This window comes from Dendrobium catenatum, unplaced genomic scaffold (genome assembly GCF_001605985.2).
Source record: "Dendrobium catenatum unplaced genomic scaffold, ASM160598v2 fragScaff_scaffold_565, whole genome shotgun sequence".
In the NCBI taxonomy this organism is placed as follows: Eukaryota; Viridiplantae; Streptophyta; class Magnoliopsida; order Asparagales; family Orchidaceae; genus Dendrobium; species Dendrobium catenatum.
In genome coordinates, this window is record NW_021319027.1 from 227,628 (window position 1) to 248,383 (window position 20,756).

The 20,756-nt window shown below is 38.6% G+C and overlaps 1 protein-coding gene across 2 annotated transcripts; it reads left to right on the forward strand.

Annotated features, from left to right (window-relative positions):
* The first annotated feature begins 2,935 nt into the window (after positions 1-2,935).
* On the forward strand, positions 2,936-20,561 carry LOC110112422 (glutathionyl-hydroquinone reductase YqjG-like). 2 transcript variants are annotated; one of them, XM_028694805.1, is made up of 6 exons: positions 2,936-3,092; positions 15,647-15,871; positions 15,959-16,135; positions 16,246-16,470; positions 16,540-16,668; positions 20,065-20,561. In XM_028694805.1, the coding sequence occupies exons 2-6, from the start codon at positions 15,659-15,661 to the stop codon at positions 20,296-20,298; spliced, it is 978 nt and encodes a 325-aa protein (XP_028550638.1). In that variant the 5' UTR covers positions 2,936-3,092; positions 15,647-15,658; the 3' UTR covers positions 20,299-20,561. The 2 variants fall into 2 exon arrangements, with proteins under 2 accessions (XP_028550638.1, XP_028550639.1); XM_028694806.1 differs by having other exon boundaries at positions 2,945-3,092; positions 15,632-15,871.
* The last annotated feature ends 195 nt before the right edge of the window (positions 20,562-20,756 follow it).

Here is a 20,756-nt window from a genome sequence, read left to right on the forward strand (position 1 = left end):
TTCTCTGCCGCACCGGGTAGTGGTGAAAAGAGTGTTTTGTAAAGGCTTCTCCGCCTTGCTATGGGTGCAAAAGGAGAGTCACTATTGGTATTAGTGCAATACTCAGAGGGTGCCTCTGAGGAGTGGATGTAGGTCTGATTTAGACCAAACCACTATAAATCTGATGTCATTTACTTTATTATTTTTACTTTTCCGCATTTTATTTTTAGCTTTAAAAACTCTGTGGTTGAAAAACGCTTTCTACAAAAACTTAAAAGAAAATTTTCATTTCGGTTTAACTCATTTTAAAAGAGGGCTTAAAATTTTTAAACTACAAATTCACCCCCCCCCTCTTGGTAGCCTTGAGACATTAACTTAGGTTTAACAACCTATTTACTAGACTCAACAACTACTAGCAAGTTATTTGATTTGGCTATATGATGTTGAGGAGAGAAATTATTGTCATCAATCATCCTCATCTCTGCAATATTAACATTGATAAATTTATGTTGTCACTCATCCGCCTGAGCATCCTCATCTCTACAACTTTAACTGAATATTATGCTTATCTTTTAATGGCTAACATTCTACACCATAAAGCATTGCAGGTCTCATCACCACATCTTATAGAATTTTTCCTCAGTTTGAGGGAGAATTTTCTATCATTCAACAAGCCTGATGCATTCCTCCAATGCAACCATCCAACATGAATTATGCTAATAATATCTCTATCTATTACACCATCACCATGAACAATAGACTTAAGATATCTAAAACATATATTCTTATTAGTGAATTATTTACCCAAGTTATTATCCCTCCCATTAGACTCTAAGGTTGACCACTATAATTCAAATTTACATTAAACTCCCTCCCTAGTCTTATACATAAAAATGATATCATCAACAAAATGCATACCTTGCGGCGGTGGCGGATTTGGACGAATATGGCACAAAAGGAAGAAGGATGATTACCTTCGTAATGATCAAGCTCCCGTCCCCTCAACTTCAACTACTTTGTAAAGAATGATGACGTGGTGTGACTTTGGATGTGAAAATTTGGTCGAAGAAGTGCGCAAAAGGATGAAAGATGGATACCTTCACAATGAGCGAGCTCCATCTCTAAAGGAGGTGGGACTTCAGCTAAGAGAACAATGAGGTGGAGGAGCGACTGCAGCTGAGAAGAACGGAGAGGAAGTGTGACTTCGGATGCGAAAGGATGGAACATCGTCGAAGGAGGCGATGAACATCATCAAAGGAGGCGATGATCATCATCGAAGGAGGTGAGTGAAATAAAAAAGTTGAAGGGTGGAGAAAAGCAGTCGAGAAAATAGAACAAAGAAGTGAATCAATTGCCCAATAAGTAGGTTAGATAGGGTAGTTTTTGTCAAATTTGTGGCAGATTTGCAACGAAATTTCCGACGCAACTCCGCCGCAAGTAAAACAACAAAACTTTATGTCGCAATTTTTGAAAAAAAGAAAAAAATTCCACCATAAAGTTCGCCACAAATCCCCCGCAAAATGCTAACTTTCCTTATTAGAACTAAAAAACTATTAAGAACTAAAACATGAGTTTTTTAGTTGGATAATGGATTTAGATTTTGCAAAAGAATTCAAAGAAGCATGTCTCCTTATATTTTTACTTACCACCTTCATGGCATCATTGATGAGAGGAAGACAAGTTAAGTTGTGTTCATAAACCAACCACTAAGAGTGGGATTAGTGAAAGTATTTATTTTGATATCTATTCGAGGTCATCTACATGAGAAAATCCTATTTTGGGTCTTTCATCTAATATAGGCAGTTGTAGAGGTTACACCTGAGGGATTGGATGATAAATATGAGTTATCATATGCAAAAATTCATTACATGAACTGCATATAAATAACCTCTTGAAAAAAAAAAAAGAATTTAATAAGGGTTTTGGAGTCTAAAGTGATGTTTATTTTAATTGCCACTTTTGAGATCCTTTCCTCAATCCAATGATCAAAATCTGAATTTTAATAAAATTCTTCCTTCATTACCTTAAAATCCCATGGACATTTATCTATAATAAAAGGCTTCCCATTTATAAACCAAAGGCCATCCTTTCAAACCAATTTATCATTATTAAGGTAAGAGAAAATAAAATAAAAGAGCTCTTCCATTAGAGAAAGGATAATAATGCTATCTTTGAGGTTCCAAAGCTTCCTTATAGATGAAAGAAAAGTTCATAAAATGGTATTTTTCAAATAGCATACCCTACTAGAGTGAGCTCCTAATCTTTGGCTGTAAGGTAAAACTTTTTTGCTTAGAAATAAATTTTATTTCGAGTTTTTTTTTTCTTGTAAAAGAGAGAAATATGTACAAATAGAAGCATTTGGACACTCAAAGAGGCCTTTTGGTTTAGAATAATTCCAATTGTATTTAAGTTAAAACAAGGGGAATAAATCTTCTTAAGAAAATTATATTAAAATATTTATCAAAGCTCATAACCCTTAATAGGGATTTGCATAAAGATCATAAAATATTTATATTATATATTTAATTAAATTTTTATATTTATTTATATAACATACTGACCTCAAAATATTTGCTCTCAAGAAGATTTATGTTTTATTATTTTAAAAAATAATATTAGTTGTATTTATAATTTAATTCATTAGCCTTAGAGTTTTATATGCTAAAATATATAAATTTAAGTAATAAATAATAAATACATTATTAGTATCTTATTTTGCTTAACATAGAGCAAATATTATATATATATTATAAATATCAAATATTTTATATATTTATTATATATTATTTTAATACTTTAAATTATATTAAAATATATGTATGAAAATAATATCTTATTTTAAATTAGTTATTGTTAAAAATTTTTATATTTAAAATTTAAATTATATATATAAATAAATATAGACTTGACGTTGTGGCAGGTTGCTATAAATTAAAATAAAAACTTATACTTAAGATTCCCCTCAATTTTTTCTTTTAATTATACATCGTCTTCGCAGGCTCGCCGAGGCTTTTTATAATTTGATTGATGTCCTCACCAGGAGTCTGCTTTCTCCCCATCTCTTTTATCTGAGCTCGCCCAACTTTTGCCAAGGTGAAGCAGAACTTCTGGAGGTTGGGGCTGCCTCCCTTTGCTGAATTAAATTACTTTCTTTTTTTTTCCTTTTAATTTTGATGTAGGATTCGCTCTTGTCAGAAGATAACGGTATGGGGTTTTACTGTCGTGTTATCGATTGAATTATTCAGCTTATGATTAGGGTTTTGTCAACTATTTTTCATTGATTCATCTTTTGGGCTTCTTTGAGCTTGTTGATCCAGTTGAATAAAGCTATTGATGTTTCCGGGCATGAGTTTGCGATCAGGGATTCATTTTCAAGTTTAGTTAGTTCTCGTAATAATGAAAAGAAGAAAGATATTTGCAGATATTCTACTAACCTATAACTTGATTGACAAGCGAGGTGGCTGAAATCCTTAATTCCTTAGTCATACTTGCATCAAAAACATATTCCAAGCTGCCTTGGATTAATGAATTCCACTAGAGTTGTCATCTAAAGACATGAAGTTTAATGGCAATCATTACAAAATTATTTTCCTTCAAAACTTTTAATGGCGTCCTGTAAGTATGAAGTAGAGCCTTAAAAAATGCTTAAAAATAAGGATCAATAAGGGGCTGTTTGGTATCGGATTTACAGCGGGATTTAAGTCGGATTTACGCTAAATCCAGCCAAACAATTTTTGTGCGCGTGTTAAATCCCGGGATTCGGTAAATCCCAGATTTTCGGATGTACGGCTTAAATCTGGGATTTATTAAATCCCTCAGGTAGGCAGATTTAACGGGATTTAAGTCAGAGCTGAAATGCTACCCACGGCCAGTGGCGGAGCCAAAAATTTTATTCAGAGGGGAGCCTAAATTAAAATAGTTCTATTTGTGGTTTCATCTGGAATGTTAGAATGCATTAAAATAGTTCCATTTGTCATTTCATTACCAGAGCTAAGAGGAGCTGTAAGATCAAAATTAAAAATGAAAACAACATGGCCCTTAGCTCTTAGAAGACATAAATATTTACATTTGTTGTGATTTTAAAGTTTTATTCTATGAAAATTATCAACAATTTTATTTTAAAAGATATCAAGGCACATCAAATTTATTTTTTTGCTTTATGTTTTGAATATATGATGTGGGTTGGATCGTTGGAAGAAGAGGATGCTTGAAGGATTTAATCCCAGTCTAGGGAACAAAGATAACACCAAGCTTAGAGCTTCAAAAATATATACTATTCATCATTCAATGTCCTTCCTACTACAATACTTGATATTTAAAGCCGCCTCAATCTCCCAATTTCTTCTCCTCTTCGTTATTCTGCTTCGCTGCTTCCGGCTCAGGCGCCAAGTAACGATCTTTCTTCCTTTGTTGTGTAGAACACAGTCCAAAAGTTTTGTACTTTTTTTTTGCCGCAAAGAACTTTTCATTATTTTTGAAAGGCAAAGGATTAGCTTTCAAAGTCAGGTTGCGAATTTTCTTCATGTTGTGTAGAACACATTCCACAACTTTGATTTTTTTTTTTTTTGCTTGTACTAGATTATCACTATATCGTGCATGTTACAAAAAAGCTAAAAATTAGAAAAGCTGAATATACTGAATTTTCATTCTTAGCATCTCTTCTCAACATTAATATAGTGCTACATTAATTTTTTTTAGATTATCTCAAGCATCGTTATTTAATTTAATTTGTAAAAACCACTATGCTAGGCTAGTTGAAGTATTCTATTATAATATGATGTTTGCTATGTTAATGTGATAAACTATTCTTTGATAATACAATGGTTAGGGTAAATTAATTCAGAATGAAGCGAGCATTTAACACCGGGTTTGACAAAGATAATTTTGAATCGGTGTGCTATAATGAGTCATCTAATGTCATCTATCTAAAAAATTATGGGTTCACTCTTGATTGCATAGTTTGTGAAGCAAGAAATGGTATTACTCGTGAAAATACTTTATAAAATTTACTTAGAAATGCGAGAACAATCAAATTACATGCTTATAATGTTTTCTTGAATGTATGATAGAAATGAAGAGATTTTTAAAAGTCAAAGGTTTAGCTCATGCTGGCACTAGCTCTCAAACTCGTGTAGCTGAAGAAATATCCATGGTTTTGAAAACCGGACCGGACCGGCCGGTTCGGCCGGTTCAACCGAGATTCCAATTTGGTTTTATTTTATTTGGATTTGGTCCTTTAGAAATCATTTGAATTTTGGTTCTGATTTAGGTTCCCAAGTCCACTATTCAAGTTCATATGAGTTCCACTGCTCGTTCTTTTGAGTTCAAAAGTCCACAAGTCATTGTTCTTTGGAGTCCAGGCTCTTGTTCTTTTGAGTTCAAACAGGTCCGAGTGTGATCGTACATTCACTCGAAATTTTGACAGCCTCCCGGCGTCTCCCCCGTTTAGAGGAAAACTATGAGAAAACTGAGCCTTCCCACCACGCGCAATAAAGGCGTGCATGGTAGGTGCCCTCTTTCGAGGACACCGCGGCCGTGATTTTTCTTCCCACCATGCGTAATAAAGGCGTGCATGGGGTCTTTGACGGTACCTATTACAAGAAAAGAGCAGTTTGCTTCCCCCCAATGTTTTCTTGAATGTATGATAGAAATGAAGAGATTTTTAAAAGACAAAGGTTTAGCTCATGCTGGCACTAGCTCTCAAACTCGTGTAGCTGAAGAAATATCTATCCACTCGGGCCAACCCAAAAGCACATCTCAAAATCCTAGGTGACCCGAGGAGCACTATGTTGTGTTTGCCGAGCTTCTTTTTAGCAATTCGTGCACGAAAATATATGTAATGATAACTTAAGGAGGGATCAGTGGTCAAAACTTGTCGTTGTGTTGAATAGGAGGTTGGGTACATTTTACATTGAATCATCAATAATGATTATGTTTAAAAATATAAAATCTGACTTCCGAATGCTATATCAATTAACAAATCATAGTGGTTAGATTGGGATGAGGAATCACACATTCCAATTGCTATTGATGAGCTTTGGGATGAAATTATTTAGGTAATACTTATCTTATGCTTATAAAAGTTAGGTTTAATATTGCATTAAGTTAACCTATGTTGCATATTCAAAATGCAGGTGACTCCTAAGCTTTTACAATTTCGTCGGCATTCATTTCACCAATATGACATTTTTGAAAAAATATGTATTGACAATATAGCTGTTGGGTTCGGTGCATGATCCAATAAAATAGCTCGTAACCCAATAAGTTTAGATGTTGAAGAGACCCCTCAATATGAAGATGAATTTCTTACAACTAATGGTGTGGCATACAAGTTCGAAGGAACTCCAGCAAGTGATCTCCCTGACGCAACATACGATTTACCATCATGTTTTGAACAAATTGCAAGTCAAATGGTAGACTCAAAGTGATCAAGTGACGAACCTTCCAGAAGTACAAGGCGCCCACGATTTAAAGGAGGACTAGATAACCTAAATAAGTTGTTGGTGGAGTATAACAGAAATGCTATAATTTTTAAGGAAACAGTTATAAGAAGCAACCCATACACAATGACTGATTGTTTGCAAAAACTAGGCACAATGGAGAATTTAAGAACAGAAGCTCTTGTAGCTATTTTTGACTCGTTGAAGGATAGTAATGATAATAAGGCCATACTAATGACTTGGGAGGGTGAAGTTCTTCGCAAGTGTATCGAACATATTGTTGAGAACCATCAGTGATTTTATTCTGCAAAAATTTAGCTGTAGTTCAATCCTAGATTGCTTTAAGTAATGTGATATATTATTGTTGTAGTTCATTCCTAGATTGTTTGTACTTTATTTTTTTATTATATAGGTTTGCGGTTTGTGTTGAGTGTCTTGTAGAATTCTGTGTTACGTGAGTGTGTTTGTGTCAGGAATAAGTTGTTCTACCTTAATAAATAGATTTTAAGTACTAGACCACATCATGTCATTTTCTGTGAAGCATTAATTTTATGAATTTAATTTAGTTCAGAAACATAACTAATGCTTATTTAGGAGTTCCTGCTTGTAAAGCTCACCTAAGATGTTGGTGAGGGTACATGCACTTTAATATTTTTTGGAACACAATTGAGTTAAACTAGTTCTTTTTTTTTACTTTGATAATTTAATTCTTCTAACAGTTATGTTGAACCTATTTATTCATAAATATCATATTTCATTGTTATGTTTTTTTAGCGTATACGTTGTTTCATAAGACCATATTTCATTGTTCTTACAGAGATAGGTTTTCGATCAAATGTGTCTCTTAGTCATTAATCTTGAATTAGAAACTATAAGTTGCCTCATAGGTTGTCTGTAGTGAACTAGTTTTTAGTAGGATAAACTGTTTCCTTTATTATCTGTTGATTCTGTGAAGGATTTTACCTATGACTTCGCCTTACTTATATATATTTTTGGTGATTGTCGTCAAGTACTAAAAATATTAATTTCTCTCATGCATTAATGGCATTTATATGAACATTCCGAGAATGCTCTAGGTGAATGTTTGAAATATGTGTCCCTTACGTTTGATAAATTTAAATTGTAGTTAACCATCCTCATGGCTAACTATTTGTATGGTGTTCTTTCGGACGACCAGTGCAATATGGTTGATTTGCATATACATGTCACCAATGCTATAGTTGAACTTTCCCTGACTATTATAGATGAAGCTGTAAACATAGATGAAGAAGAGCATGTGCGACATCTAATAAGCAGGGAGGGGTCGGAGCGACTGAACCCAAATCCTCGTGATTGTAGAAAGCTGGTGAGCTTTTGGAACCATCGTCGGGGTGCCTGCTTAAGACCATAAAACAATTTATGTAGTTTGCACGCGGAGTTTGGTGAGTGAGGGTCTAGAAGATCGCCGTGCAGAAAGGCATTGGAGACGTCAAGTTGAAGCATTGGCCAGTGGAGATTGAGGGCAAGAGTAAGCAAAATGCGGATGGTAGGCATTTTGGCGATCGACAAAATGTTTCATTGTAATTCTCTCCAAATATTTGATCATAGCCTAAAGAGACAAGTCGAGCTTTGTGGCGTTTCACTTGACCTGTAGGAAGCATTTTGGTTTTGAATGTTCATTTGCATCCAAGAATTCAGTTGTTTGAAGGGGCTGGAACAAGAGACCAAGCACCTTATTTTTGAAGAGCGTTGAATTCTTCTGCCATGGCGACACGCCGGTGTTTGAATTTGGCCGCTTGATTATAGGTTGTCGGGGTAGATGGAGGAGCAGTGCTGCTGAGGAGATTAAAGATGTGTTTGGATTTTGAAATTCCTGATTTCGATCTGGTTTGCATATGATGAGTAGAATGGTTAGAAGGAGAAGGAGCGGAGAGAGTTTCAGAACTCGTGTTGGATGTGAGACTGGGAGTAGGCGGTAATGTAGTAAGTTGAGTTTCACGGGTGGGAGAGTGAGTGGTCGGTGAGGAGATGAATGATGGAAAAGAATGTGAAGCGGTTGAAGTAGGAACCAGGAGAAGAGGGGAAGTGGCATTCCTAGTGAGTTGGGTGTTAGGTGTGGATGTGGAAGTTGTAGAATTGTAGGGAAAAATGTGCTCCTGAAACACGACGTATCTAGAGATGTGGATTTTGTGTGTGTCAAGATTGTAGCATTTGTATCCTTTGTGGCTAGAGGAGTAACCTATGAAGATGCATTCGTGAGACTGAGGAGAGATCTTGTTAGAGGTGTAGGGTTGCAGCCAAGGATGACAGAGGCAGTCGAAGGAGCATAGGTGAGTATAGGTGGGGAATTTGTTATGAAGAGTTTGACAGGGAGATTGAAGTGAGATAGATTTGGAGGGAAGACGATTTATTAGATAGTTGGCTGTTGAAAGAGCTTCAACCCTGTGGGCTCCGAAAATTAGGCCCCGACCTCCCCGCTCGCGCTTTTCTTTTATATTCGGCGAGGGAGTTTTAACTGAATAAGTTATGGGGTAAATTTTGAAAGGCAGATGAGTTTGTAGATTAGACACTACCCAAAGATTTCGCCCTCATTTTGTGAGGACTTTATGATCTGAGTTCTGGTTTCCTATAGGCGCAAGCCCCTATAGTTAATTACCTCTCTCGATCATGAGAGAGAACTTTCGATTGAGGCTAGTCGTCGATCAGATACGTAGAGATACGTGTTATCTGTCATATAGTAGCAGCATGGATTTGGGTATAGGAATTGGGTTTGGATATTTAAAAATAGAAATTGCACTATCTTGCACTTAAAGCGGATGGTGGGGGAATGGATGATAGACCCGATCAAGATCCCATGGTTCCGTCGTCCCGGGCCGTCGTGGTCCCTGGTCTACTTAGTCAGAGGAGGTAGTCGACCCAACCTGACAGAAGGATCCTTGTCGGCAGCCATGGGTTGCTTCGTTCAAGGGAACCTTGTAGACCGAGGTTGAATGTTTGTCTAAGGGGACAAATTTGAATCCACCTTAGCTAACAGAGGGCTTTGTGCCCTATCGATCATATCCTATTGATTCATATCTCAAGGATTTGATGCCACTAAGGAGCGTATTGGCTCTGGCCATAACCGGTATTTCGTGGTGCATTTGGCGCAAAATCACTCGGTTCAGAGGGCCCCGGGTCCGTCATAACCGTTTATCCTTGGTGCAATTTTGGCGGCAGATCGCCGTTAGAGGATACGTAACCACGTCCTTAATTAGCAGGAGATTTGTTTGAGAAGGGGGGTGGATTCTATTAATATTTCGACTAGGCATTTGGCTCTTTGTGAGCTGAAGTAAATTTTAAATTTGTCCAGCCCTAGCAACTGTTGCGGAGGGTGGATGGTTTTGCTTTAAGCATTGATGGATAGATTTCAATTTAAAATATGCTGGAATTTTGGGATTTGTGGAGTTATGAATTTGGTGTGGGACTTTTGGGAGGCATTTAAAAAATGTTTATGAACCCCTCCAGTTGAGATCATCGTTACACGATCATCATCGGGGTGTTTGGGGTCCATTTCTCTTTACGGATTGAACCTTGTCAACTCTATCGGCCTGTCGACAGACGGATCAGATTTTCGTAGGAATTTATGCCCCTGATAGGAAATTCTCCATTGTTATAGGGCCTTGAAGGCATAATATGAATGTATTAAGACAAATATAACAGTCGTAACCGTATATTTGTTGTTGGTTTTTCGAAACACTGTCGACTTCTATTGACTCGTCAGAAGGATCATGTTTTCGAACCTTTGAATCACTTGTCAACCCGCGCAGCATCCCTAGACGTTACGTGTGTACCAATAACACGCTCGCCGGGGCCCATGCGGGTTTTGGGGGCCAATTCATAATTCCCCTGTCGACTCCTTTTTACTCGCTAGGAAGATCGGGTTAAATTTGAATAACCTGCGCAGCATCCCTAGACGTCACGTGTGTACCAATAACACGCTCGTGGAGCCTCATAGCGGGTTAAACATGATTTGTATTTATCTCCCTTTTTGGTGTACCTATGTGTAAACAATTATGGTGCACGTGCAGGGGTTTCTTGAAGGTATTTGTACGACGCCTTTTATCTGCTTGTATAGTGTTGCATGATCCCGCGTGGACGTTGGATTTTTGATGTTGACTCCCCATTCTCAATCACGGGGACATTCTTCATGGACTTTGAAGTCCGTTGTTTTGAGAGAACTCCCTTTGAGCTCCGTTAGTGTAGTGGACTTGTTATTTCCTGTGTTGTGGGCACCAGAACTGTTTCTTCTTAGTATAGAACTAAGAACGAGACTGGGAACACCAGGGAAGTTTTGGTTCTAATTTCTTTGAAACTTCCCTCCCATTCTATCAGGAGGTGTCTTCTCCGTACATCGAGTTGCCCTTGTACGCCGACATAGTTGAAAATCTTAATTACCACTGTCGTAGGTGATATCCATACTTGTTGCCACAGTGATTCGTGTGTTCTTTCAATACAACTGTTGTATTCCACAAGTATCCATTTGCAGGGGACGGCTTGTATCCACTACGACCTCCTAAAATATTTGTAGAAGGAAGCCCATTGCTTCTGCATCATAACTTCCACCCTTTTCCGCAATCTTCGGTGGTTATTGTACTTTGTTTGACCTCGTAGGGATCGCGTAGGAGATATTTGTAACTTTGGCCCACAGTGGTTCGATGGTGTTTAAGATATGCCTACTGTTGTTATCACAAGGGACTTGTACATATTTATGGGAACCATTGTAGCCACTACGCAGCTCCTGGAATTGTTCGTAGGGACCTTGTTGCCTACATCATTGCCCACCTATCACCAATCTCAGTGGGTTTTTGGTGTATTTGCATTTGTTTGTAGGTCGTAGGTTTGAATGCGTAGGAGCGTTCTAAGCTGTAGATTGTGGCATTTGCATTTGTCGTGTTATTACTGAATACATTCGTAGGAGGTGTTGTAGTTTGATTGGCTGTCGAATTTGACTCAAGTTGAGTCCAGTTCGAATCAACCTCCTGAGCTCGGTGTGCATAGTTGTTCTTTGTCCCTTGTAGTCGGGCGAGTCTTGTTATAATTTTAGTGTCTTCCGCACTTTAGTAAATTGAATTGAGCCCGAGTGTATATTTCAAATGATTCATTCAAATCTTTTGGAGTATTTGCAGGCTCATTTTTCGTGTTCAAATGATTTTGAATTTTGATCCAAATTTGGTTTTATTTTATTTGGATTGGTCCTTTAGAAATCATTTGAATTTTGATTCTGATTTAGGTTCCCAAGTCCACTTGTTCAAGTTCTAATGAGTTCCACTGCTCGTTCTTTTGAGTTCAAAAAGTCCACAAGGTCATTGTTCTTTGGAGTCCAGGCTCTTGTTCTTTTGAGTTCAAACAGGTCCGAGTGTGATCGTTACATTCACTCCGAAATTTCGGCAGCCTCCCGGCGTATCCCCGTTTAGAGGAAAACTATGAGAAAACTGAGGCCTTCCCACCACGCGCAATAAAAGGCGTGCATGGTAGGTGCCCTCTTTTCGAGGACACCGCGGCCGTGATTTTTCTTCCCACCACGCGTAATAAAGGCGTGCATGGGGTCTTTGACGGTACCTGTTACAAGAAAAGAGCAGTTTGCTTCCCCCACCCCGCCCGGGGGTACTTATGAATTTTCTCGGTTACGCAAAGAAAAGAGTACACCAGGCTCACCTGGCCTTGTCATGTGCGTCGAACCGGTTTCCCTCCTACACGCCTCACATAAAGGCGTGCTTAGGTGGTTTGGTCGGCTCGCACGCATGTCGAGACAGGAGGGCGAGGGTCGCTTACTTACCTCGTCGTAGAGTCGCACACGGTTCCCTCCTACCAGCTCACCAAAGGCGTGCTTAGGTGGTCCGCCGGCTCGACACGCACGTCGAAGTAGGAGGGCGAGAGGGGAAGCGACTGTCCGCCTCGTCGTAGGCGTCGGACCGGATTCCTTTCCTAACAGCCAACAAATGGCGTGCTTAGGTGGTCTACCGGCCCGTCGTACACGCCGAGGACGGAAGCCTGAGTTTAGGGATTATATCTTCGGGGCCGGTGGACCGGCGGTGGAGTTGGCTCGGAAGTCGAGGCGGAGAGGAGCAACCATTTTTTTTATTAATTATAATTAATATCAATTAATTATAATTAATTAAGAAATTATTTTAATTAATTATTTATAATTAACTAAAGGTAATTCTAATTAAAGTTAATTATAATTAATTAGATTAATTATAACAACTTAATTAAAATTAAGCATAATTAATTATAATAAATATAATTAATTAAAAACAATTGTTATAATTAATTAAAATTATAACATATATAATTAATTAAAAATAACTATTGTAATTAATTAAAATTAATTAAAATAATTATAATTAAATATAAAATATTACCTTTTTTTTCTAACGGATTAGGTCGAAGATCGTGAAAGGGAGAAAGTTAACCTTCACAGCGAGCGTGCTCCCGTTGTTTCTCCGATCAAAATGTGTAACTTCCGATCCTACTTGAAGGGAAAGTCGATGGAGGAGCGAAGCCGAACAGCTCTGAAGGAGCAGGAGGAGTGACGAGCTCCCGTTGTTAATCCCGATCAAAATGCCGTGACTTTCGATCAGGTGGGAAGGCAAGTTGTCCAAGGGAGCAAAGTCGATCGGCCACGAGGAGTCGAAGAAGCGGCACGAAAGGAGGAAAGTTAACTTCACGACAGGCGAGCTCCCTTGCTTCCGATCGGAATGATCGCAGCTTTTGATCCGACTGGAAGAAATGTCGGAGGAGCGAGGTCGTTGAGCCACGAAGGAATCAGAGGAGAAGCGCCAGAGAGCCAGGGAGGGCCGAAGGCCTCATCCTTTCGGTCTTTTAACGACTCGAATGAGTCGTGCCAGCGACGTGCGAGTAGCGACGCTCGGTATGGCCTCGACGTGCGACGAGCGGCGCTGGATCGTGCGACATGGGGCGGCAGGTAAGGGATTTGATCTCTTTTTTTTTTATTACGGGTCAACAAACCCATAATTGATTTGGTAGATTGGATGCGTGTAAGAGCGTACGAGTGAGGTCGAGAAGGTGCCTATGCTTACGCTCAGCTATGTCATTTTGTTCAGGTGTGTGTGGACAGCTTAGTTGATGGATGATACCGTGCTCTTGAAGAAACGATTTGAAGGCGTTGCTCGTGAATTCGTCGCCACCGGTAGAACGAAAGATTTTGGGGGTGGAGGAAAATTGTGTTTGAACAAGACTGCAAAATAGTTTAAACTTCATGAAAGTCTCCTGTTTAGAATGCATGAAATATACCCAATAAATGCGTGTAAAATCGTCAATAAAGACTACGTAGTAACGAAAGCCATCTAAAAGTTGTTGTTGGGTCGGCCCCCAGACGTCCGAGTGTATAAGCTCGAACAGAGAGGAGGTCACGGAACCTCTTTTATTAAACGAGAGCTTGTGGCTCTTGGCCACATTATAAGATTTACACAAAAAAGATAGAGATACATTTCTAAATTCAGGAATGCGTTTTGCAAGAATAGAAAGAAGGCGATTGTTCGGGTGTCCAAGGCGTGCATGCCAGATTTGTGATGAAGTGCTGCTGGCATGAAGAGTTGTAGGTGGGTTCTCCGGAGCCATTCTTATTTGATATAGACCGTTAAGAAGATGCCATGAAGAAGCGGTCGATGGTCCTGAAAATCCTTAATTTCAAAGTCATTAGCATCAAAAATAATTGAAACAGAATTATCTGAAGTTAATTTTGATACGAATAAAAGATTGTGAGTAAGAGATGGGACATGAAAAAAATTGTATAGACGAAGCTTACGAGGTGTGTCCGGTAATGGAAGCAAACCTTGACCGGAGTTGTGAATAGGTAATGTGGAACCGTTGGCGACGGAGACTGCGTCATGGCCTTGATAGGCGGACGGTTGCTGGATGTTTGCGCTGTCCGGTGTCAAATGTGTAGAAGCGCCGGAGTTAAGAATCCAATCATGAGTCGCATAAGGTGTCGATTGAGCTAGCATGGCTTGTGGTCCGTTGGATATGGTCGGCGCATATTCAAAATTACATCTATGCCAACAATTTATGACAATGTGGCCTGGTTTACCACATATTTGGCAAGTTGGACGCGAATTGCTTGTGTTAGTGGGAGACATGGTCGGATTGCTAGGAGAGGGTGGCCTGGATGGAGCGTTCTTGTTCTTGAGGAAACGTTTTTTATTACGCCCTCGCGCTTGATTGTAGGAGGTGGCATAGAGTGCGGAGGCGGACGATCCCGTGGACGGGTCTTTGAGGAGTTATTGATTGATGTGAATTTCCTCGCTGCAAAGGAGCTAGTATAGTGTGTCAAGATCGGCAGGAAGAGGTGAGGTGCGGATGGCAGTCTTGAACGAATTGTATGTTGATGGGAGTCCGTTGAGGATCTAAAGAACAATATCTCCTGGATCGATTTTTGATCCAGAAGCGGTGATGTTGTCAACAATATTCTTTATTTGGGAGAGATATTGTTTCATGGTGAGGTTCTTCATTTGTATGTGATGTAGTTCGTTCCTGAGTTGGATAAATCGAGAACGACTTGATGGTTGCAGACGACATTCAAGAACCGTCCAGACATCTTGAGCGGTGGTGGATGTGATGACATATGGGAGGATCGAAGGCGATATCGTTGAGAACATGGCAGAGATTAAATTGCTGTCAACGAGACGCTAACGAGCGTGGTCTTGAGATGCAGTATCGGGAGGCGGAGGAGTGGCGCCCGTGAGGTGTCCAGCATAACCATTTGCGAAGAATTGTTTGATGATTTGAATGCGCCAAACGACATAGTTGTCGGTGGTGAGGGAATGCGGGATTAGATTCTTGATGTTGGAGATGAGGAATTTGAGCGGCGCCTGTATGGAGAAATCAGCAGAGTTTTCGGCGAGAGTAGAAGAAGTGGGAGGGAGGGAGGAAGCTGAATCTTTGTCCCCCATTGTTGGCTCTAGATACCATGAGAGGACAGCCAAGAGAAGCTTGGGCGAAGACGAGAGAGAGAGAGAGAGGGAGAGAAAATGTAATTCATTACCATTCCAACTAAGGTACAGTAAGTATATATAGGCAAATACAGGTAAAGAAGTAAATAATGGAGGTACATCTTAATGAATGTGAGCCGCATGCTAACACTTGCATTTTAGAAGAATCATTATAACTATTATAATACTTTCTTTGCAACTTGATCACCTTTGACTAGTTGCTGTTGTGCTGATTTTTTTTAGTTTTGGATTCTTTAGCAAGCACTTTCAATGTCTCGGTCTGCACTTGATGAGGTGTCACAGTCTGGTTCTTTCATCCGCACTCCTTCAACTTTTCGTAATTTCATTTCGAAAGATCTAGCATCCCAGTTCCCTGCAGTATCTGGAAGATACCATCTTTATATATCTTATGCATGCCCCTGGGCATCTAGATGTCTGGCATATTTGAAACTCAAAGGGCTTGATAAGGCCATCAGTTACACGGTGACTTTTTCTTAACGTTACAGATTTTGTCGTACTTTCTCTTAATCATTACATATCTAAATCTTAAAGATTTGTAATTTCATTTAGGCAGTAAAACCAAAATGGGAAAGGACTAAAGAGACTGATGAGCATTTTGGCTGGGTCTTCCCCGCTTCTAGCACAGAGGATGCTGGAGCTGATCCTGATCCTTTGAATGGAGCGGGGAGTGTCAGAGAACTTTATGAGCTTGCAAGTTCAAGTTATACGGGAAAATATACCGTTCCTGTGCGTATATGATATTTTGATTTTTCTCCTTTTTGCATTTATTTCCAGCAAGATTTTCGTTTTCTTCTTGGCTGAGACACCAAATAATTATTTAAAAAATTATGCAATAGGTACTTTGGGATAAGCAACTCAATACAATTGTAAATAATGAGAGTGCAGAAATAATCCGCATGTTCAACACTGAGTTTAACGAAATAGCAGAAAATCCTGATTTGGACTTGTACCCCTCTCATCTGCAAACAGTAATTGATGGGGTCAATGAATGGGTTTATGAAACGATAAACAATGGTGTATACAGGTGTGGATTTGCCAAGAAACAAGGACCTTATGATGAGGTAATGATTTTCTTATTTATTTGAATGAAATTTGATTATTTCTGACTTTTATTTTCTGCTTTAATTTAGGCTGTAGTCAAGCTATATGATGCCTTGGACAAATGTGAGGAGATATTGAGCAAGCAACGCTATATTTGTGGGAATGAGTTGACAGAAGCTGATATTCGTCTTTTTGTAACTCTGATTAGGTTTGATGAAGTAAGAATCTCAGTACTTATTTGGTTGCATGCTTTCGTGATTACAAGTAGCAATAACAGGAGTTTACTATTCTTTTTTGTTATGGAAATCCTTCTGACTACTTTTTAATGTAATGCCATGGAGAACTGTATGATGAAATTGGAATTTCTAACATGGAATAGAGGATTGATATATATATATATATATATATATGCATAGTAACACATGAATTACATTGGACTACCACATGGAATGTGGCCTCTTTGTTCTTAGCATCATAACTAGGTGAAACCAATGAGCTAGGGGTGTGAAAATTTGACCCAACCTGAAAATTCCGAGTTCATGTTAACCCATTTAATAAACGGGTCGGGTTCAGGTCCAGAAATTCGTTTGTTTAATAAACGGGTCAAGTTCCCACAATTAACCTAATTTTGACCCGGATCAGGAGAATTTACAGATTTGATTGAAGAAGCACGCAAAATGGTAGAAAGGAGTCAAGGAACACTATCACATTGAGCGAGCTCCCGTTGTCGTTGATTGAAGGGGGTCGAAGTTCACAATGGCGGATTTACGAGATTTGACCGAGGAAGCACAAGAAATCAAAATTGATCATGACTTGAATTCCATCTGAGTATTGAACCAAATTTATTGGATTTGATCGAAGAAGCTTGTGAAATTTGGAGAAAGATGCGAGCTCCCTTGATGATGTGACTCTAGGAGTGTCAATATTTGACACGACACGAAAACACGATCCAAAAAATCAGGGTTAAGCTCAACTCCTTTGTCACACGGATCGGGTTCAATAAGCCGACTAGTTTCGAAAATCAAGTAGTTTTTGGGTTGGCCCGAAAACCCAAAAGTGACTCAGATCCGACCTCCCACTCTAACCCTGATCCACCTCTATTGCGCTCGTGGTTGCATAGGTCACTGGCCGAGCTCGCCCTCCCGCGCTTAGGTCTGCACTTGGACTATCTCAGCATACCGTGCAGGCGCGCACTCGTGCAAATTACTGGCTACACTAGCCATTATGCCGTCCCACTCTTGTCGTCTTCCATGAGTTGTTTGATGCGCTGCACCCGGACTGTGCCTACTCTCTCGCGCCTGCTCCGCCACTCCCGCACCCTAGCTCTCTTGCTCCCCCCGTGCTAGTTTCGTCGCTCCCACACCCATCTCGTGTGATGCGTCTGCACCCGGAGGCTCGTGCTTTCTTACTTGACTTGGGAAAATCCGGGTTATCATGTAGGGTTGGGTCAACCCGGTAACCCGTCGGGTCAGGTTTGGGTGTGAAGTTTTGACCTATTTACAAAACTGGATCAGGTTAGGGTCGATCCGAACCCGACCCACGGACCTATTTTGACACCTCTAGATGTGCTCTGTCACCATAGAAGGAGGCGAAGTTCCCAGCTTTCATTTCAGATAGCAGTTTGGATCGTGTCTAGTCGGGTTGGTGGCGGGTCGGGGGCAGGTATGAGATTTTAACTCGTTTAGATAAATAGATTGGGTTCAAGTCGGGCGTATTAAGAGCGGGTCAATTTTGGGTTGAAACTGAACTTGACCTGAAAACTCATTTTGACACCCTTACATTGAGGAGCTAAGGATGGCTCTTGACAAAAGTTCTATTGAAACTATTTATAATATGAAAATTAATCCTAAACTTTTTTCCTGCAACTATGCATATTATAGAAGTCTTGCCTCCCTAAATTTAGCGTATATCTTTTGACCAACTCTCAATTGAAATCCTCGTTCACCATTGACCATAACCAATGCACATCTACCTGAGTTACATGAAGCAATTCCATAAGGTTAGCTTTGTTTCTTGAGGATCGTAAGCCCATCGCTTTAAGCTTGTTTTCTTTAATATGCTATTTCCATTGTTTAAATTTTTCCATATATTTAAAAGTGTCTCCTTGGTTATTTCATACACTTATGACTTATTGAATATGATGCCGTATGTGACAATTAATATCTTTAATTAGCATCACAATAAATACTATAATCAAGGATGATGCATGCCATGCCCAACCTGTTCACTTTGAATCGATTGGTTCAGATCCCTCCAGACGTCTAATTTCATAAATTTTCTTATCTCAAAATTGTGCAATGCATCAGATTTTATACTAGGGTCCTACGTCATTTTGAATTCATCTAGTCTTTAATTTGACCAACAACAACAACAACATCAAGTCTTTGTCCCACTAAGTGGGGTTGGCAACATGAATTCTTTTTCGTCATTGTATCCTGTTAAAAGTCAAATTCTCATTTAAATCTAATAAAGAAATATCATTTCTAATATTTTCTAACCAAATCTTTTTAGATCTACCTCTACCTTTCTTAACATAAGTCAAATCTAATGTACCTCAACTTTCCTAACTAGGGCTGCAAGCGAACCAAACGTTCGACGAGCTACTCATTACTCGGTTCGATTAAAGCTCGTTTGGGATTGTTTAACTAACTAAACAAATAACTTGAACAACATTTTTAATACTTGATCCTTAAATAAATAAGCTTGAACACTAATGTGTTCGGTTCATTTATGTTCACGAACAACATTATTTGAAGCTCGTGAACAAGCTCGGCATTAAGCTTGATAAGAAGCCCGATAAAAGCTTGATTCATGTTCGATTTAGAACTCGTGAATAAACTCGATAAATATATTCATATAGATTAATCATATTTTCATTTTAAATCGACAATTATTTTTATTATAAATTTAATTTCATTTTATTTTATACCTTCAATAGAATGATTTTGTTCAAGAACAAAACACATTTCACATTTGTCAATGTTTGCTTGATTGTTTGTTTAAGATGTTCATGAACAAATTTAAGATGAATCATAAATCGTTTGTTCGTGAACGAGCTTATTTGGTAGCTCGAAAATACTAGTTATGTATATATTCATGATCTTGCTCATTTGATAGCTCAAGAATACTCATTATATTTGCTTATGAACATGCTTGTTTGATAGTGTAACAAAATTTGCTAAATATGTTCACGAACATAGCTCGTTAAGGCTTGTTTGTTTGAAGCTCAATAAGCACTAAACGAACCGAACATGAACCAAACATGAACACTATTAATTTAAACAAACCAAACATGAACACAAACAATAAAGTTCGAATCAAACACGAACCAAACTTGAACAAGCTAATAATAAACAAACTCAAACATGAACACTCACATACTCGACTCGGTTAGGTTCGTTTGCAGCTCTATTCCTAACCGGGTCATCAAAAGGCTTCCATTTAATGTGACCACATCATCTAAGACGACTTTCTCTAATCTTATAAAATAGCACCACCACCACCAAATATTTATTTTTTTCATTTATTTTTGCCAAAAAATGATCTTTCATTATAAATAGCAAAAATATGAAGTCATTTTATGTTTCTGACATTTCATTCCTTTGGTCTAACAGGTTTATGTTGTTCATTTCAAATGCAACAAGAAACTCCTGCGTGAATATCCAAATCTGTTCAATTACACCAAAGACATTTACCAAATTCCTGGCATCAGCAGCACCGTTAACATGGAGCATATAAAGAAGCACTACTATGGAAGCCATCCTGCCATTAATCCATACGGAGTCATTCCAATTGGTTCCAACACAGATTTCTCCGCTTCTCATGACAGAGACAGATTCAATAATTAGCTTTGTTTGAACTGCCATAATTTGGATTGTCTACTCTTTAATGATACATCTTGTTGAAGAGAGAGAGAGAGAGATCAGAGAGAGAGAAGATCCTCGCTGCCATTAGCGGGCAAGTAAAGACTACTTGGATGCACAAATAAGCTTGTTTTCGGTGAGTTAACGGCCACTCCTATGTTTGATTAGCAGACATTTATGCTGTTTACACTGTTGTGACATATTTAAGTACCATTGTATATATTATATGATGTCTGTGAACTGCAAAATACAATTTTTTTTTTTTTGGGAAATTTACATACATACCACTTCATTTCATGTTATTTACATATATAACGCCTAAAACTTTAGTATTACATGTCTACCATCCATATACAATTTTAATATCAAATATATCACTTCTATAATTCATTTCTATCATTCATACCATCTTATAAACTTTAATATTTCATTCAATGCACCCA